The sequence below is a fragment of the Rosa chinensis genome, chromosome 2 (genome assembly GCF_002994745.2).
Source record: "Rosa chinensis cultivar Old Blush chromosome 2, RchiOBHm-V2, whole genome shotgun sequence".
Classification (NCBI taxonomy): domain Eukaryota; kingdom Viridiplantae; phylum Streptophyta; class Magnoliopsida; order Rosales; family Rosaceae; genus Rosa; species Rosa chinensis.
In genome coordinates this window covers 83,756,669-83,774,134 of record NC_037089.1, presented here as the reverse complement: position 1 = coordinate 83,774,134, position 17,466 = coordinate 83,756,669, and the positions used below count along the sequence as shown (strand labels likewise).

Sequence of the window (17,466 nt, the reverse complement as noted above, 5' to 3'; positions counted from 1 at the left end):
TAAGCACATTTTAGGAATCAGACTTCATTGTATCTAAACCTTGTCCACTTTTTATATTCTGTGTTTGTATTTTGTTGAAGGCCAAACCTCCATTTCGCGCTAATCTTATGTTTTATGGTTGAAGTAGGAGGATGCTAAAATGTAGCCCCATCAAGGTTCATATAGACACGTCATCTTGATCTACTAGGGTGGCTTTAGTACCTCATTTTCGAGTACCGGACAGCCATGTCTTCTCTTCTTATGGCTGCCGGACTTTTGCATACCAGCGATTAAATGGTGTTGAATCTCACCAAATACAACTTAACAGAATGAGCCTAACAAATGATTTTCTTCTTCTTTTTCTTTTTCTTTTTCTGTTTGGAGAGACACTAACAAATGTTCCCTTCACGAAAGGATATAACTTCCCCGTGAAGATCAGGTTTGTAAACCAGAAAGGTTATATTGGACATAGAATGTCAGACACAAACTTGGTCATGGTTATAGGTCCATGTCTTTGTGAACCAATAAAGTTGGATGTATATAATCTTCAACTGGTGTGTCTTTTCATGCAGAAGAAGAATTGTTTACAGTAACATCATGTTGCACCTTTATTGGATTCTAAGTATCGTTGTTCAAAAACCACGATGTTGTGATCACAACTGTTGTAGTATATATGATTCACATGTACAAAACATGAGTCATAGTATAAATGTCTATATCATGTATACAAATAGGTACTTGAGTGTATAATGTATGTATTGTGACTTGTGTGACAAGCTTTATGCCAAAGGGCAACAAGCATGGCATTTTATCATCATCACAGCCACCATAGAAGGCTGCAGCTGTGAATGTAGAGGTTATCAAATTGAGTTACTCTTTGAGCTTTCACACTTGTAATATTTTCCTATAAATACCTCTTTGTGTGAGATGAATAAACACACTTGAATCTCTATTCTCACAGAAACATTACTCTCTCTCTGTTTATCATTTCATACTTGTCCTCAAACACGTTATCAGCACGAAATTGCTCTAGAATTAGAATCGAAATTGAAAAGAGGAGAGGTAGTTCATAATCCGATCGAAGTCATTTTTTCAAACTTGCAAAAAACCTCCAAACCCTAGCTCATATCAAAGCCCTTGATTCAAGAAGCTCAGAACCGGTTTCAGCACCCCCAGAACCGGCCGGAAACAGCCTGAACCGGCCACCGGAAAAATCGAACCTCTGCTGAACCGCTGTCGAAGTGCTGCCGAGTGCTGCCGAGACCTGCCGAAAGCTCCTGCCGAGTGCTGCCGAGTGCTGCCGAAAGCCCCTGCCGATACCTGCCGAAAGCCCCTGCCGAGTCCCGCGCAGCAGCTGCCGAGCACCTGCCGAAGCCCTGCGCAGCAGCTGCCGAGCACCTGCCGAAGCCCTGCGCAGCAGCTGCCGAGCCACCTGCAGGCCATCTGCCGAGCAGCTGCGCAGCAGCTGCCGAGCTCCTGCCGGGCAGCTGTCGACACATCTGTCGACAACTTTTCCGGCGACTTTCGGACAACTTTCCGGCGACTTTTCCGGCAACTTTCCGACAACTTTTCCGGCGACTTTCGGACAACTTTCCGGCGACTTTCCGGCAACTTTCCGACGACTTTCCGGCAACTTTCCGACGACTTTCCGACGACTTTTCCGGTAACTTTCCGACAACTTTTCCGGCGACTTTCGGACGACTTTTCCGACAACTTTCCGGCGACTTTTCCGGCAATTTTTGGACAACTTTTTCCGGCAATATTATTCCAAGGTAATATTTACTAAAAGTTCCCGTTTTTGAGTTCTTACTCTATTCTTCTTCTCTTTATTTTTCTCGGGAACTTACAATCAAAAGCGGAATTCCAAGAAATTCACGCTAAACGAACTAAGAGCGTTCGTAATTATGAACTAAGAGTGTTCATAATATTCGGACTAAGAGTGTCTGCAAAACATCATTGTTTTGGTCTAAAGATTATTGATTTTAGATTTCGTGGAAGTTTTGAACTCCGAAACTAATATATCTTCTCTTATCTTCAGGATGTCGAATGCACCTAGACTCGACTTTCAAATGCTTGACTCAACGGGTTCGGAATACTATAGTTGGGTAACCGACGTTGAGAACCACCTCACTTCAAGAGGGATATTGCCCATAATTCAAGCTCCTAATCCAGGCCTTGTGTTCCAAAGAACACCTACAAAGCATGCACAAGCTATTATCTTGATGCGGCGCCATATGGATAAAGCTCTCAGACTAGAGTATATGTCAATGAGAGATGCTCGAGACTTATGGGTAGCGCTAGAAGAGCGTTTTGGTAATATCCAAGATACCCTCCTCCCTGACTTGAAGGTTCAGTGGAATAATATACGCTTCTCCGACTTTAAGTCTGTTGCAGAATATAATTCGGAAGCTCTTCGACTCAAAGCTATGTTGAAGTTCTGTGGAAAGCCTCTCACAGAAGATGAGCTACTTGAGAAGACTCTCTCCACCATTCCCGTCTCAGCAATTGTGATATCAAAGCAATTTCGCACAGAAGTCAATGCTGGACGAATTACAAGGTTTAATGAGCTTATTAATATTTTGTCGGTATCTGAAAAGTACGACAACATCCTTGTAAAGAATTATAATTCTAGGCCCATAGGAACCAAGAGCGTCCGTGAGGCAAATTATAATGCACCCAAAAAGGGGCGCAAGCAGCAATACCCTAATAATAAGGGACAAGAAAGGCGTACGGGCCCATATAACCACCCCAATAAAGAGAGAAACCGCAACTTTAAAGCGGACACTCGTGGTGGCAACTTCACACGTGGTGGTAACTCCACACGTGGCAACTTCACACGTGGTGGCAACTCCACACGTGGGAGAGGTGAATATAATAACAATATGGGCCGTGGAGGTCGCATCATAAGGCGTGGTAGTAGCAGTAACCCTCCTAGGGAATATCCACAACATGGACAAACTGCACCTCCAATCAAAGGAGGCAACCATAATGACGTGTGTCATAGATGCGGATCAATCGAGCATTGGTTCAAACAATGCCATGCAAGTACTAAACTAGCTGCAAGCTACAAAGAGTATAGGCAAAACAGGGAGCAAGAATCCAACCTTGCCGAAAATGAAGATAGTGAAGATGTCAATCTCACAATAGAGGACTTCAAAGCTGAACAAATGCACGAGGATGCAGCAGACTTTGATTAGAATAGTCCTTTTCTATTTTCCAAGGGCAAATGTGCCTTAATCAATAACAATTGTATTGACTTTTTCTTATGTGGTGTACCCAATGAAATATGATGTCTAGGAAAGTAATTGAGACCATGGTATTTAAGCGAGCCTCGCTCCACCAACATCTCTCTACTTCCCTGGTCATATTTCATTGGAATTACCAAACGGAATGAGCAATTACAATTTGTATAAAGTTTGATTGTACTTTGGAATAGACTTTGGAAACCTTGATGTAATCATTGGTTATTTTCCTTATTAATAAAGTATCGCATTCAATGTCATGGACATGTGTTAATATTCCGAACTTTACTCCTTTTTCAGTATGTTTTCCGGAGAAATGGAATGCCTTCTTGATAGTGGCACCACACATACTATATTACGACACAGGCAATTATTTTTATGGATGAAGCCTAGTCGATCTTCAATAACTACGATGGCAGGATCATCACAATTGATTCATGGTCGAGGACCAGCTCAATTTTTGTTGCCAAATGGAACGAATATTAATATCATCGAAGCTCTATATGCTCCTAGGGCTGGAAGAACCCTATTGAGTTTTAAAGATATAAGAGCCAATGATCTTCATGTGGAAACACATTGTGAGAATGGACAAGAGTTCCTTTGCATTACCTCTAATAACTACGGAAATACACGAGTATTAGAGAAACTTATGTGTCGCTCTAGTGGATTATATGCAACCACTATCAGAGTAATTGAATCCAACCATGTCATGAATGAAAATTTATGGGATTCTGACACATATAGACTTTGGCACGACCGCTTGGGTCACCCAGGTCGTGATATGATGCTCCGTATATTAAAAACTTCACACGGACATCCATTCTTCAAAACGAAAAGAAGTACGAACCAAAGATTGGTCGAAAGAACTACTTCATATCATTCGTTTTGTAAGGCTTGCTCTTTAGCAAAGGTAGGATCAAGACCATCCTATGCAAAGGACTCTAAAGAAAATATACCATTCTTGCAAAGAATACAAGGTGATATTTGTGGATCTATTCAACCAACTTGCGGACCATTTAGATATTTTATGGTGTTGGTTGATGCATCGACACGCTGGTCACATGTCATGCTATTATCCACGAGAAATGCTGCATTTGCTAAACTCCTAGCACAGATCATTAAATTAAGGGCTCACCACCCTGATCATCCTATTAAGTCAATTCGTCTTGACAATGCTGGAGAGTTTACATCAAAAACTTTTGATGATTATTGCATGTCCATTGGGATCGAGGTTGAACACCCTGTACCTCATGTACACACCCAAAATGGTCTCGCAGAAGCTGCCATTAAAAGACTTCAAATGGTTGCTCGAGCATTGGTTATGCGCACCAATCTCCCTATTTCTGCTTGGGGCTATGCAATATTGCACGCAGCTGTGCTTATTCGTCTGAGGCCCACTGCCACCCAACCATTTTCTGCTTCCCAGATGGTCACTGGGTATGAGCCCGATGTCTCACACTTACGAATATTCGGGTGTGCAGTCTATGTGCCAATTGCGCCGCCACAGCGCACCAAAATGGGTCCTCAAAGACGATTAGGTCTTTATACTGAAATAGAAGTGCGGAGGATTCTCGATCTTCAGAACGTAGCAGAATCAATGCCTGATGCGTTTTCTGATATCGCTAAAGTGACAAGATCACATATACCTGCTGCAAATGTGCCTGCAAGGATTGATGTCCCTAACACTAGAGGACATGATGCCATCTCAAGAATACATGAGAATGGCGCCAACGTCCCCTATATGGGTGATGTAGTGGCTAGACCCATGGCTCCCGCCAGGAAGCGCGGGAGGCCCATTGGTTCGATGGATTCTCGCCCAAGAAAGAAAGCGAGTTTGGCACAAAATAATCCATTAATCATCGATACAATTAATCCCTCTCATGAAAATATTCCGGATTATGGTTATGTCAAAGAGACATCATTGGAGGACGCTCCAATAAAAGAACCAATTCCAGAGAATAGAGAGATCTCCATGAATTACACTAGTATACATGGGGTGATGGATAGAAATTCTATGACTATTAATGATGCTTTTGCATATCATATTGCAAAAGGAATTATAGAATACGATGATATCGAACCTCGCTCCGTTGAAGAATGTCAACGAAGAGCAGATTGGTCTAAATGGAAAGATGCGATCCAGACTGAATTGGATTCACTAACAAAGAGACAGGTATTTGGGTCTATAATGCTGACACCACCAAATATAAAACCTGTTGGCCATAAATGGGTCTTTGTTAGAAAGCGTAATGAGAAAAATGAGGTTGTTAGATACAAAGCCCGCCTTGTGGCACAAGGTTTCTCACAACGCCCTGGAATCGACTACGAGGAGACATATTCTCCCGTAATGGACGTTATAACGTTCCGCTACCTTGTCAGTTTGGTAGTTTCCGAAAAACTTGACATGCAGCTTATGGATGTGGTTACAGCATATCTCTATGGGGATCTAGATTCAGAGATATATATGAAGGTTCCAGATGGACTTCAATTACCCAAATCAAATGGCTCTAAACCACGGAGCGCGTTTTCAATAAGATTGAGACGCTCACTATATGGATTGAAACAATCCGGACGGATGTGGTATAACCGTCTAAGTGACTACTTGATTAGGAAGGGATATATTAACAATGAAATATGCCCATGCGTGTTCATTAAAAGAACAAGTTCCGGATTTGCAATTATAGCAGTATATGTCGATGACATGAATCTAATTGGAACTCTAAATGAGTTAAAAGAAACTGCTAAATATTTGAAATCCGAGTTTGAGATGAAAGATCTTGGGAAAACACGGTTTTGTCTCGGAATAGAACTCGAGCACCGTAGTGATGGGATTATGATCCATCAGTCAGCATATACTCAAAAATTACTAAGGCGCTTTAATGAAGATAAAGCAAAGCCTGTGAGTACTCCCATGATCAGCCGTAGCCTTGAGCCCAGAAAAGATCCATTTCGTCCAAAGGATGAGGACGAAGGCTTATTAGAGGCTGAAGTGCCATATCTAAGTGCAATAGGTGCATTATTGTACTTAGCTCAATGCACAAGACCGGATATCTCATTCGCAGTGAACTTGTTGGCTCGACATAGTTCCTCGCCAACACGCCGCCATTGGATTGGTATAAAGACAATCTTTCGATACTTAAAAGGTACGATTGATATGGGCTTGTTTTATCCCTACAGGGAGAAAAGAAAGGACGGAAGTATGGGATTAGATCCCACATGGCAAAAAGCCACCTTCCGCAATATGAACGCCGGCGACACTTTCCATGGTGGCCGACGTTCTCCTCCTCCCCTCCATCAAAATGATAATGATGTTTTGATGGGCTTTGCTGATGCAGGGTATCTCTCTGACCCTCACAAAGGTCGCTCCCAAACAGGTTATGTCTTTACCATGGGAAGCACCGCGATATCTTGGAGATCCACGAAACAGACCCTTGTTGCTACTTCCTCAAATCATGCAGAGATTATTGCTCTACATGAAGCTGTGCGTGAATGCATATGGCTAAGGTCTGTAAATAGACACATTCGAGGAACCTGTGGTTTGAAGTCCACCACAGAAGAACCTACATGCATTTACGAAGATAATGCAGCTTGTATTGAGCAAATGAAATTAGGTTTCATCAAGGGGGACAATACCAAGCATATATCGCCAAAATTCTTCTACAATCAGCAACAACAAACACTTCTGAAAATTGAAGTAAATCAAATCCGATCAGAGGAAAATGTAGCGGACTTATTTACTAAGTCGTTACCAAAATCCCCTTTCGAGAAACATGTGAAGAGTATCGGATTGAGAAGGCTATCCGAACTCCCAAGATCTTCAGGGGGAGTCTAAATCAGGGGGAGTATCCAGTTACATACTCCACACTCAAACGCGCGTTGTGCTCTTTTTCTCCTTCGACCAAGGTTGTTTTTTCCCACAGGGTTTTATTACTTGGCAAGGTTTTTAACGAGGCAATTTCGAAGCGCACGACCTAAACAATACTATTTGACATGAAATATCCAAGGGGGAGTGTTGTAGTATATATGATTCACATGTACAAAACATGAGTCATAGTATAAATGTCTATATCATGTATACAAATAGGTACTTGAGTGTATAATGTAGGTATTGTGACTTGTGTGACAAGCTTTATGCCAAAGGGCAACAAGCATGGCATTTTATCATCATCACAGCCACCATAGAAGGCTGCAGCTGTGAATGTAGAGGTTATCAAATTGAGTTACTCTTTGAGCTTTCACACTTGTAATATTTTCCTATAAATACCTCTTTGTGTGAGATGAATAAACACACTTGAATCTCTATTCTCACAGAAACATTACTCTCTCTCTGTTTATCATTTCATACTTGTCCTCAAACAACAACAATTTTATTTGATATAAAAGATGATGTTCAAAGGAACAACAACATAAACCCTTTAGCAAACTAATGCCTTGCATTTTGTCATGCATTTGTCTAGGGATTGCATTAGATCAATTTAAATTGCTTATATAGTTACTTGTTAATATTCTCAGTTTTTTGTTTGTTCATGATCTTTGGAAGCATTAAGGGCTCATTTTGCTGACGCTCTTTCTTCTGCTTCTGCTTATTGAAGAAAGTGTTATTCCCAAGTGCTGACTTCCTGTTAACGTTGTTTTTGAATAAGCCAAACCTCTTTGTTCATGCTATGCTGCCAACTTTAGCCCAAACCAAACCGTGATGCAGGACAAATAGGGTGATCTGTAGATTAAGGGTTCCGTTTGACTACTACTCTACTGTCTAGATCTCATATATTACACACACGTTGACATTACTTTGATGCACCTGTTACGCGGCTACAGCCACTGCATGTTCGATTTCCCGCTTTATGATTGGGATTGATAGTGTGTGCTGCTAGAAAGAATGTTCTTTTGATTCTCTCTGTGATAACAACCCATGTGCAAATTGTATGATACTAGAATTTGATGATGGATTACTTAACTTACAGATTTCCACGGGTTGAAGTGAAGGCGAAGGCTGCGGGGTGGTCTGAATGAAAGGTTCAACTTGGCTTTGCACACACAACAATAACCAAAACTTACTCAGGAGACTGGTTCAAGTACTCCACATCATTCATCATATTAGGAAAGGCACAAGGACTGGCCTGTTTAAGTTGGCAAGCTTTCTGTTTTTGAATGCAACCATTTAAGAAACAGGAAAATGTGTGAATAATTGAATAGCAGAAAGATGATGCCTTAACTACAATTTTTACAATGCCAAATAAATATCAGAAGGATGATCGGCAAGCGTACATCTTGTGCAAATATTAATTAACTAACAAAAAATAATTCTCTTGCATAAAAATTTATAACATGACATAATTCTCTTGCATAACAATTTATAACATGACATGATCCTCATTATCATATAACATTACATGATAAGGAGGACTTCAAATATCACTGAACAATAATTTGGCCTATATTAGCTAATGAATTAGCTGACAAATTTGCCTTACTGAAGAGTGAAGATACTTTATCTCTTGGCGTCCATTACGAACTTGAAGACTGGCCCTCTTCCACATTTGGCATTGCATATCGACACAACGGGCACAAATGATTCACCTCCAGCCACATGATGAAGCAATCTGCGTGATAACAGTGAGCGCAAGGCAAAGGAGTAACCAGTTGATCAGCACTGCCTTCTGCAAAGTCATCCCTACATATATTACATGACGGGTTCTGTTTGATAGTAGCTGCTTCTAAACTATCAAGTCTCACTTTCTGCAAACTCTCAATTGATGATCTAGTTGCAGGGATAAACCTGACGATCCTAGGAAGAGCTTCAAAGGATTCCAATAAAAGCCTATCAATGGGGGTAGTTGTTCCATGATAGTCAACACCACTTACTGTATGTGTCTCACAGCGCACTTCATCAGGAACCCAATATTCTAAGCCAAAGGTAAAATTGGGAGAACGGCATATAACTGCAGAAATGGTATCAAGATCATCAAAACTACCCAACAAACGCAGAGTCACTTGAGCTATCAAGACAAGAATGCGGCCCTCAGGGAAGGCCGTTCGAAGCACTCCAAATAGTTTGTCGAGGATAGTTGGTTGCTCCTCTTGTGGAATACCAATCCTCGAAAGGTGGCGAATCATAGCTGGTGTGTACACAAGTAAAGGATTGAACCAAATGAAGTATCCGAAGTGGCGTCTACACAAGTACAGTCCATTGGATGATCATGCCAGCAGCGGGTATGTTTAAGGAAATAAAACTTGAACGGAAGCCAGTCTTCACCACCAGGTGGTGCAGGTTCAATTGTTTCTCTTTGCAAAACTCTGCTAAAAAAAAGGTTCTTCGCGGGCGTTGCCGGCATGGTTGAAGGAGAATTCCTACGGATGATCACTAAATTAGCGTTGTATATATAGAAATCTAGCTAGCTATAGCTCTAACTCAACAGCCATAATCAACAAGGAGAAAAAGCACTATTCTACAAGGGGAAATTTTTTTTTTTTTTTTTTTTGAATTCCAACATAAAATCGGTTACAAGGGCATCCGAATGAAATTAAGAACAGCAAAATACCAGACAAAGGAAGTGGATCTGGATTCAAAAACTAGAAATAAAAAAATCAAACAAACTCCAATAGTTTTTTCAACAATCAATCTAACGAGACGAGTGGATCAACAAACTATTGATTCAAAAAAGAAGTAAAACCTGATTGATGGATTCAGCCGTCAGTCAGAGCGGATGAGCCGAGCCATCGGAGGAGGTTTGCGGCCAGTTTTGCTCTCTCCTATTATTTATTTAGGCTTAATGTTTGATGGGCTCACAGGATTGGTGGTAATAAATGAGCCCAAAAAAAAACCCAGCCCAATTTTTTTTTTTTTTTGGAAATTCAAATTTATTAGAGGAACCAGGGGAGTCCCACTCTCCCAGAGAACCACCGGCCAAAGCAGTCGAACTACAACCACCAAAGAGCTTAAAAAACACGAACACTAAAAATAAAGGAAATGTTGTAGTAAATAGGTAAAATGTCTATATCATGGAGTATGCACTTAAGAAGTGGAGAATGTGTGGTTTGTATGGATTGCACATTGAGAGGTAGAGAAATTGTGTAGCAAATATACTAATGTATGTAGGGCAAATTTACACTACTTTGTAACCCTATATAAACCCCCTCAATATGAGAAGAAGACTCACCAATTCACTCTTCAGTTTCTCTGAAACACGTTATCAGCACGAAATCGCTCTAGAATTAGAATCGAAATCGATTAGAGTAGTGAAAGTTCTTGATCCGAACTAGGTCATTTTACCAACCTTACAAGAAACCCCCAAATCCTATCACATATCAAAGCCCTTGATCCCAGAAGCTCAGAACCGGTCTCAGAACCTCCAAAACCGGCCAAAAACAGCCTGAACCGGCCTCTGGAATTCCTGAACCGCTGCCGAACCGCTGCAGAGACCTGCCGAGCACCTGCCGAGAGCCCTGCACATCACCTGCCGAGCAGCTGCCGAGGCCCCTGCACACCACCTGCCGAGACCTGCCGAGACCCCTGCACACCACCTGCCGAGACCTGCCGAGCAGCTGCCGAGAGCCCTGCAGACCCCCTGCCGAGCACCTGCCGACAGCTGCCGAGCCCTCCTGCCGAGCACCTGCCGACAGCTGCCGAGCCCCCCTGCCGAGCACCTGCCGACAGCCTGCCGAGCACCTGCCGAGCATCTGCCGGCAGATCTGCCGAGCCATTTTCCGGCCACTTTTCCGGCAACTTTTCCGGCCACTTTTCCGGCAACTTTTCCGGCCACTTTTCCGGCCACTTTTCCGGCCACTTTTCCGGCAACTTTTCCGGCGACTTTTCGGACACTTTTCCGGCGACTTCCGGACACTTTTCCGGCGACTTTCCGGACACTTTTTCCGGTCAATTCGTAAGGTAAACTTTTCTAAAAGTTCCCGTTTTTGAAGTTTTTATTACTTTTCTCTTCTTTTCACGGGGACTTCCAACATCCCTTATTCTACCCCCCTTTCTTCTTCATAGGGGAGACCAAAAAGGCCGAACTGTGGGGGTTCGTGCTCACTCCAAGCTTGGAGCTTGTAGAGTCCTCCAAACTTAGAGTTTGTTGAGAAGAAAACAATCGACCACATACATCATTGTTTCGATTTAATCCAAAACCCCTCTTGGAATCAAGATTTTCTTGGAAGCAACTACGCTCAGAAAATCCCTAATTTCTTGAAAGCGATTACGCTCAGAAAGTTTATAGTTTTTCGTGGTAGCCTTTTTCGCTCCGAAACTAACCCTATTTTCTTGTTGTTCTTCAGGATGAGTAACCTGAACAAGTTGAGCTTCAACCCACTAGGGACAACAGGCGCAGGATACCACAGGTGGATCCGTGATATGCGCCAGCATCTTAAGGCTGATGGGATCCTGAGTACGATCCAAGAGCCGAGTCAGGACGTGCTTACTCCTCAACAAGCTCTTGCTTTTGAAGCAAATAGAGCAAAGAGAGAGGCTAATGAAGCAAAAGCCATCATTCTCATGACAAGGCACATGAATGACGCGCTCCAAAATGAGTACCTCAATGAGGAAGACCCAAGAAAGCTATGGGTAGAACTCGAGCAGCGTTTTGGCAACGTCCGTGATTCCCTGCTTCCCGACTTAGAAGAGAGATGGCAAAGCCTCCGCTTCTGTGATTTCAAGACAGTTCTTGACTACAATTCGGAAGCACTTCGTATCAAGTCTATGATGGAATTCTGTGGACATCAAATCACTGATACGATGTTGATCGAGAAAACTCTCTCTACCTTCCCTGTCTCTGCATTAATGATAGCTAAAAACTATCGAATTGATATCAATGCTAGACGCATCACAAGATTTCATGAGCTAATTGGTGTCATGAACGTAGCTGAAAAGCACGACAACATACTTGTGAAGAACTATAACTCTAGACCCGTGGGAACCAAGTCAATTCCGGAGTCTAATTATAGTCGCACCTCCAAGGGAGGACGCAAGGAGCGAAACCCTAAAAGAAGGGATAATTATGGACGTTCAGGTCCATATTCTCGCCCTAAAGAGGAAGGAAACCGCCAAGATAGGCGTGCACGGAACCGTGGAGGTAAACGTGTGAAGAGAGAGCGAGGCCAAGCCTCCGGTTATGGTGGTAACACCACCAATGGAAACAACCGTTTTCAAAGTGCTCCTAAAGCACCTCGATCAAGGGAACCTGACCATAATGATGCTTGTCTCCGATGTGGACTACCTGGACATTGGGCAAGGGCATGTAAAGCATCCCAGAATGTTGCAAACGCGTACAAAATGTATCGTGAAGCAAGGGAGGCAAATTACATGGAACAAGAAGATCAAGATGGCAATCTCGATCTAAGGGTGGAAGACGACAAAAATCAAAACCCAGAAACTGGCGATTTTGATTAAGTCTTTTCATTTTCCAAGAGATGTAGGCAATCGCCACATTATCCTATAGTAGATGCCAATGGGATTAATCTTTCTTCAAAAGTAGGCGTACTCAATGTAATTGTGATGTCTAGGAAGGTTTTGAGATAATTGGTACTTAAGCGAGCCTTTGCTCCACCAACATCTCTCTACTCACCTGGTCACCTTTGCATTGGAATTACCGAAAGAAGTTAGACGACTACCATTGCTTTGCATTAACTAAGTTTATTGGATTACGCTTTCTTTGATGAAATAAATGATGATGTAATTCCGTTTGGCTTATTAATAAAAGTTGAGTTCTTTCCTTTATGACTCCTTTTTAATTACGAGCTTTTCTCTTAAGGAATGGATGAACTACAATGTCTCGCAGATAGTGCGACTACGCACACCATTCTACGGCATAGGCAGTTATTCTTGGAGATGTTGCCTACATATTCCACTATGACTACGATGGCTGGGCCATCAGGTTTAGTTCAAGGACATGGAATGGCCCAATTCCTATTGCCAAATGGCACCTTGATTAAAGTCACTGAAGCTCTCTATGCTCCTAAGGCAAATCGAACCTTATTGAGCTTTAAAGATTTAAGAGCCAACGGATTCCATGCGGAAACGCATACTGAGAACGGAAAAGAGTTCCTTTGCATTACCTCTAATGATTGCGGACGAAAGCGCATCTTAGAGAAACTTATGTGTCAATCTAGTGGACTTTATGTCACTACAATTCGACCAATTGAATCCAATAATGTCATAAGAGAAGATCTCTTGGATTCTGACACATATTGGCTTTGGCATGACCGACTAGGGCACCCTGGTCGTGATATGATGCTCCGTATACTAAAGACTTCACACGGACATCCATTCTTCAGAGTGAGAAGAAGCAAGAATCGAGAATTGATTCCTGGACTTCACAAGACCGCAACAATTGCAGCATCTGGTGCTGCAGCCGTCTTGGGGCGCCATAAGGCTGGCCAAGTCCCATGTGATGACACCAACCATGAGCATAACGCCATGATTGTTCCTCCAAATGGCTACAATGCCATAGAAGGAGATGTAGTCACACATTTTGCTTCTAATAGCGCTACAGACGCTCAGGCCCAACCAAAATCCTCATTGGTTGCTTCTAAGGCCCCTCGCTCATTTTGCAAAGCCTGTTCCTTCGGGAAATTAGGACCGAGACCGTCCTATGCAAAGGATCCTAAAATACTCATTCCGTTCTTACAGAGAATCCAAGGGGATATCTGTGGACCAATTCAACCATCATGCGGACCTTTCAAATACTTTATGGTATTGGTTGATGCGTCGACACGCTGGTCACATGTCGCGCTGTTGTCCACTCGAAATGCTGCTTATGCTAAACTCCTCGCCCAGATTATCCGTCTACGGGCTCACTACCCTGACCATCCAATTAAGTCAATTCGACTTGATAATGCTGGGGAGTTTACATCGAAAACATTCGATGACTATTGCATGTCACTGGGGATTGATGTAGAACATCCAGTTCCCCATGTTCATACCCAAAATGGTCTCGCAGAAGCTGCTATCAAAAGACTACAAATGATAGCACGGACATTAGTAATGCACACTAATCTTCCTGTTTCTGCTTGGGGATATGCAATATTACATGCAGCGACGCTAATTCGTCTACGACCCACTGCAACCCAATCTTACTCTGCGTTACAGCTAGTGACTGGGTACGAGCCTAATATCTCGCACTTACGCATTTTTGGGTGTACTATTTATGTGCCTATTACGCCGCCACAGCGTACTAAGATGGGTCCACAACGACGAATGAGCATTTATGTTGGATATGAATCTCCAACTATCGTCCGCTACCTTGAACCCTTGACAGGCGATCTCTTTACCGCTAGATTTGCGGATTGTCACTTTGATGAGACAGTCTTCCCATCATTAGGGGGAGATAAGAACACAAATGTTCAACAGGAACGACAGGAATTGTCGTGGTCTGTCCCCACTATGTCTCATCTCGATCCCCATACCGCACAGTCCGAACTTGAAGTGCGAAGAATAATCGAGCTCCAGAACGTGGCAGACACTCTGCCTGATGCGTTTTCTGATGTTGCTAAAGTGACGAGATCACACATACCTGCTGCAAACGTGCCTGCAAGGATTGATGTCCCGAATAATGGACATAACGCCACTCCTATAACGCCAGGAGATGGCACCATTGCTCAACATGGCAATAATGTGGCATCTATGGCTGCAGGTCCCGCAAGGAAGCGCGGTAGACCGATTGGTTCGAAGGATACTCGCCCTAGAAAAAGAGCGAATGAGGCACAAATAAATCCTTTGATCATCGATACTCAAAATCCGTCCCATGAGAATGTTCCGGATTATGGTTATGTCCAAGAGACATCATTGGGGGACGCCTCAGTGTCAGAACCTATCCATGAGAACATAGAGATCTCTGTAAATTACACTAGTGTACATGGGACGTGGGAAAGAAACTCCATCATCATTGATGATGTATTCGCGTATTCAGTGGCGCGTGAGATTATTGAGACCGATGACATCGAACCACGCTCCGTTGATGAATGTCAACGTAGAGCTGATTGGCCAAAATGGAAAGATGCGATCCAGGCAGAACTTGATTCTCTAACGAAAAGAAAGGTATTTGGCAAAATTGTACCAATACCACCCAACACCAAACCAGTTGGTCACAAATGGGTATTCGTTAGAAAGCGTAATGAGAAAAACGAGATTGTAAGATACAAAGCTCGTCTCGTGGCGCAAGGCTTCTCACAACGCCCTGGAATCGACTACGAGGAGACCTACTCTCCCGTAATGGACGTTATTACGTTCCGCTACCTTGTCAGTTTGGTAGTTTCCGAAAAACTGAACATGCAGCTTATGGATGTGGTTACTGCATATCTATATGGGGATCTAGATACGGAGATATACATGAATATTCCAGATGGAATTCAACTACCCAAATCAAGTGGCTCTAATCCACGGAGCGCGTTTGCAATTAGATTGAAACGCTCACTATATGGATTAAAACAATCCGGACGGATGTGGTATAACCGTCTAAGTGACTACTTGATTGGTAAGGGATATGTCAATAACGAACTATGCCCATGTGTGTTCATAAAAAGGACAAGTTCCGGATTTTCAATAGTAGCGGTTTATGTCGATGACATGAACATAATTGGCACCCTTAAAGAGTTAAGGGAAACCGCTGAACACTTGAAATCCGAGTTTGAGATGAAAGATCTTGGGAAAACACGGTTTTGCCTCGGTTTAGAACTTGAGCACCGTAGAGATGGTATCCTGATTCATCAATCAGCTTATACCCAAAAGATGCTTAGGCGTTTCAACACTGACAAAATTAAGCCTTCAAGCACCCCAATGGTCGTCCGTAGTCTTGATCCAAAGAAGGATCCATTTCGTCCAAAAGATGACGATGAAGAAGTGCTAGAGGCAGAAGTGCCCTACCTAAGTGCAATAGGTGCATTATTGTACTTAGCACAATGCACGAGACCAGACATCTCATTCGCTGTGAACTTGCTAGCTAGATATAGCTCTGCGCCAACACGACGCCATTGGACTGGTGTTAAAGATATCTTTCGATACCTAAGTAGTACGATCGATATGGGCTTGTTCTATCCCTACAGAAAGAAGATGGATTCGGACCCATCAAGTGTCAGGAACGCCACACATGGTGGATTGCGTTCCCTCTCCCCATCCCAAAACGATATAAGTGTTTTGGAAGGTTTTGCTGATGCTGGGTACCTCTCTGACCCACACAAAGGTCGCTCCCAAACTGGTTATGTTTTCACCATGGGAAAAACCGCGATATCTTGGAGGTCTACAAAGCAGACCCTAGTCGCTACCTCTTCAAATCATGCAGAGATTATTGCTCTTCACGAAGCAGTTCGTGAATGTATATGGCTTCGATCCATAGTTACGCATGTTCGAAGCAATTGTGGTTTGAAGTCTACCACAGATGAGCCAACGAGCATTTATGAAGATAATGCTGCTTGCATTGAACAAATGAAGCAAGGTTACATCAAAGGCGACAACACCAAGCACATATCGCCCAAATTCTTCTACAATCAGCAACAACAGAAGCTCCTCAAGATCAAGGTGAACCAGGTTCGATCTGAGGACAATGTGGCAGACTTGTTCACTAAGTCATTGCCCAAATCCACGTTCGAGAAACATGTGGCAAGAATTGGCTTGCGGAAATTATCTGAACTCCCATGATCGTTGTCATCAGGGGGAGGCACAGACATCAGGGGGGAGATGTCTACATGTTCGTCTCAAAAGCGTGAAGGGTGTGTTGTGCTCTTTTTCCCTTTCGACCGAGGTTATTTTTATCCCACTGGGTTTTTGTTACTCGGCAAGGTTTTTAATGAGGCAACAAGAGAAGCACCATGTTATCCAGAAACAAACTCCACACTCAACGCGCGTTGTGCTCTTTTTCTCCTTCGACCAAGGTTGTTTTTCCCACAGGGTTTTATTACTTGGCAAGGTTTTTAACGAGGCAAATTAGAAGCGCACCTCCAAGACAATACTACTGACATGATATATCCAAGGGGGAGTGTTGTAGTAAATAGGTAAAATGTCTATATCATGGAGTATGCACTTAAGAAGTGGAGAATGTGTGGTTTGTATGGATTGCACATTGAGAGGTAGAGAAATTGTGTAGCAAATATACTAATGTATGTAGGGCAAATTTACACTACTTTGTAACCCTATATAAACCCCCTCAATATGAGAAGAAGACTCACCAATTCACTCTTCAGTTTCTCTGAAACAGGAAAGACATAAATCCTCCATTCAAAAAAAAAACATGGTACTCGATCTCATTATTCCAGAATA

The 17,466-nt window shown here is 42.8% G+C and overlaps 2 protein-coding genes across 2 annotated transcripts; one reads left to right on the top strand and one right to left on the bottom strand.

The window, feature by feature from the left end:
* Window positions 1-1,693: 1,693 nt before the first annotated feature.
* LOC112185236 lies at window positions 1,694-3,230 on the top strand. Its single transcript, XM_024323452.2, has 2 exons — window positions 1,694-1,751; window positions 2,018-3,230. Exon 2 carries the CDS (start codon window positions 2,019-2,021, stop codon window positions 3,174-3,176), a length of 1,158 nt encoding a protein of 385 aa, XP_024179220.1. The 5' UTR covers window positions 1,694-1,751; window position 2,018; the 3' UTR covers window positions 3,177-3,230.
* A 5,260-nt stretch (window positions 3,231-8,490) lies between these two features.
* On the bottom strand, window positions 8,491-10,038 carry LOC112188987 (putative RING-H2 finger protein ATL12). The gene is made up of 2 exons (XM_040514536.1): window positions 9,896-10,038; window positions 8,491-9,572 (listed from the first exon to the last, which is right to left on the bottom strand). The coding sequence occupies exon 2, from the start codon at window positions 9,336-9,338 to the stop codon at window positions 8,730-8,732; it is 609 nt and encodes a 202-aa protein (XP_040370470.1). The 5' UTR covers window positions 9,339-9,572; window positions 9,896-10,038; the 3' UTR covers window positions 8,491-8,729.
* Window positions 10,039-17,466: the final 7,428 nt, after the last annotated feature.

Excerpts from the sequence above, each read along its gene's own strand:
- LOC112185236 (XM_024323452.2), top strand. The coding sequence starts at position 2,019 with ATGTCGAATGCACCTAGACTCGACTTTCAAATGCTTGACTCAACGGGT.
- LOC112188987 (XM_040514536.1), bottom strand. The coding sequence starts at position 9,338 with ATGATTCGCCACCTTTCGAGGATTGGTATTCCACAAGAGGAGCAACCA.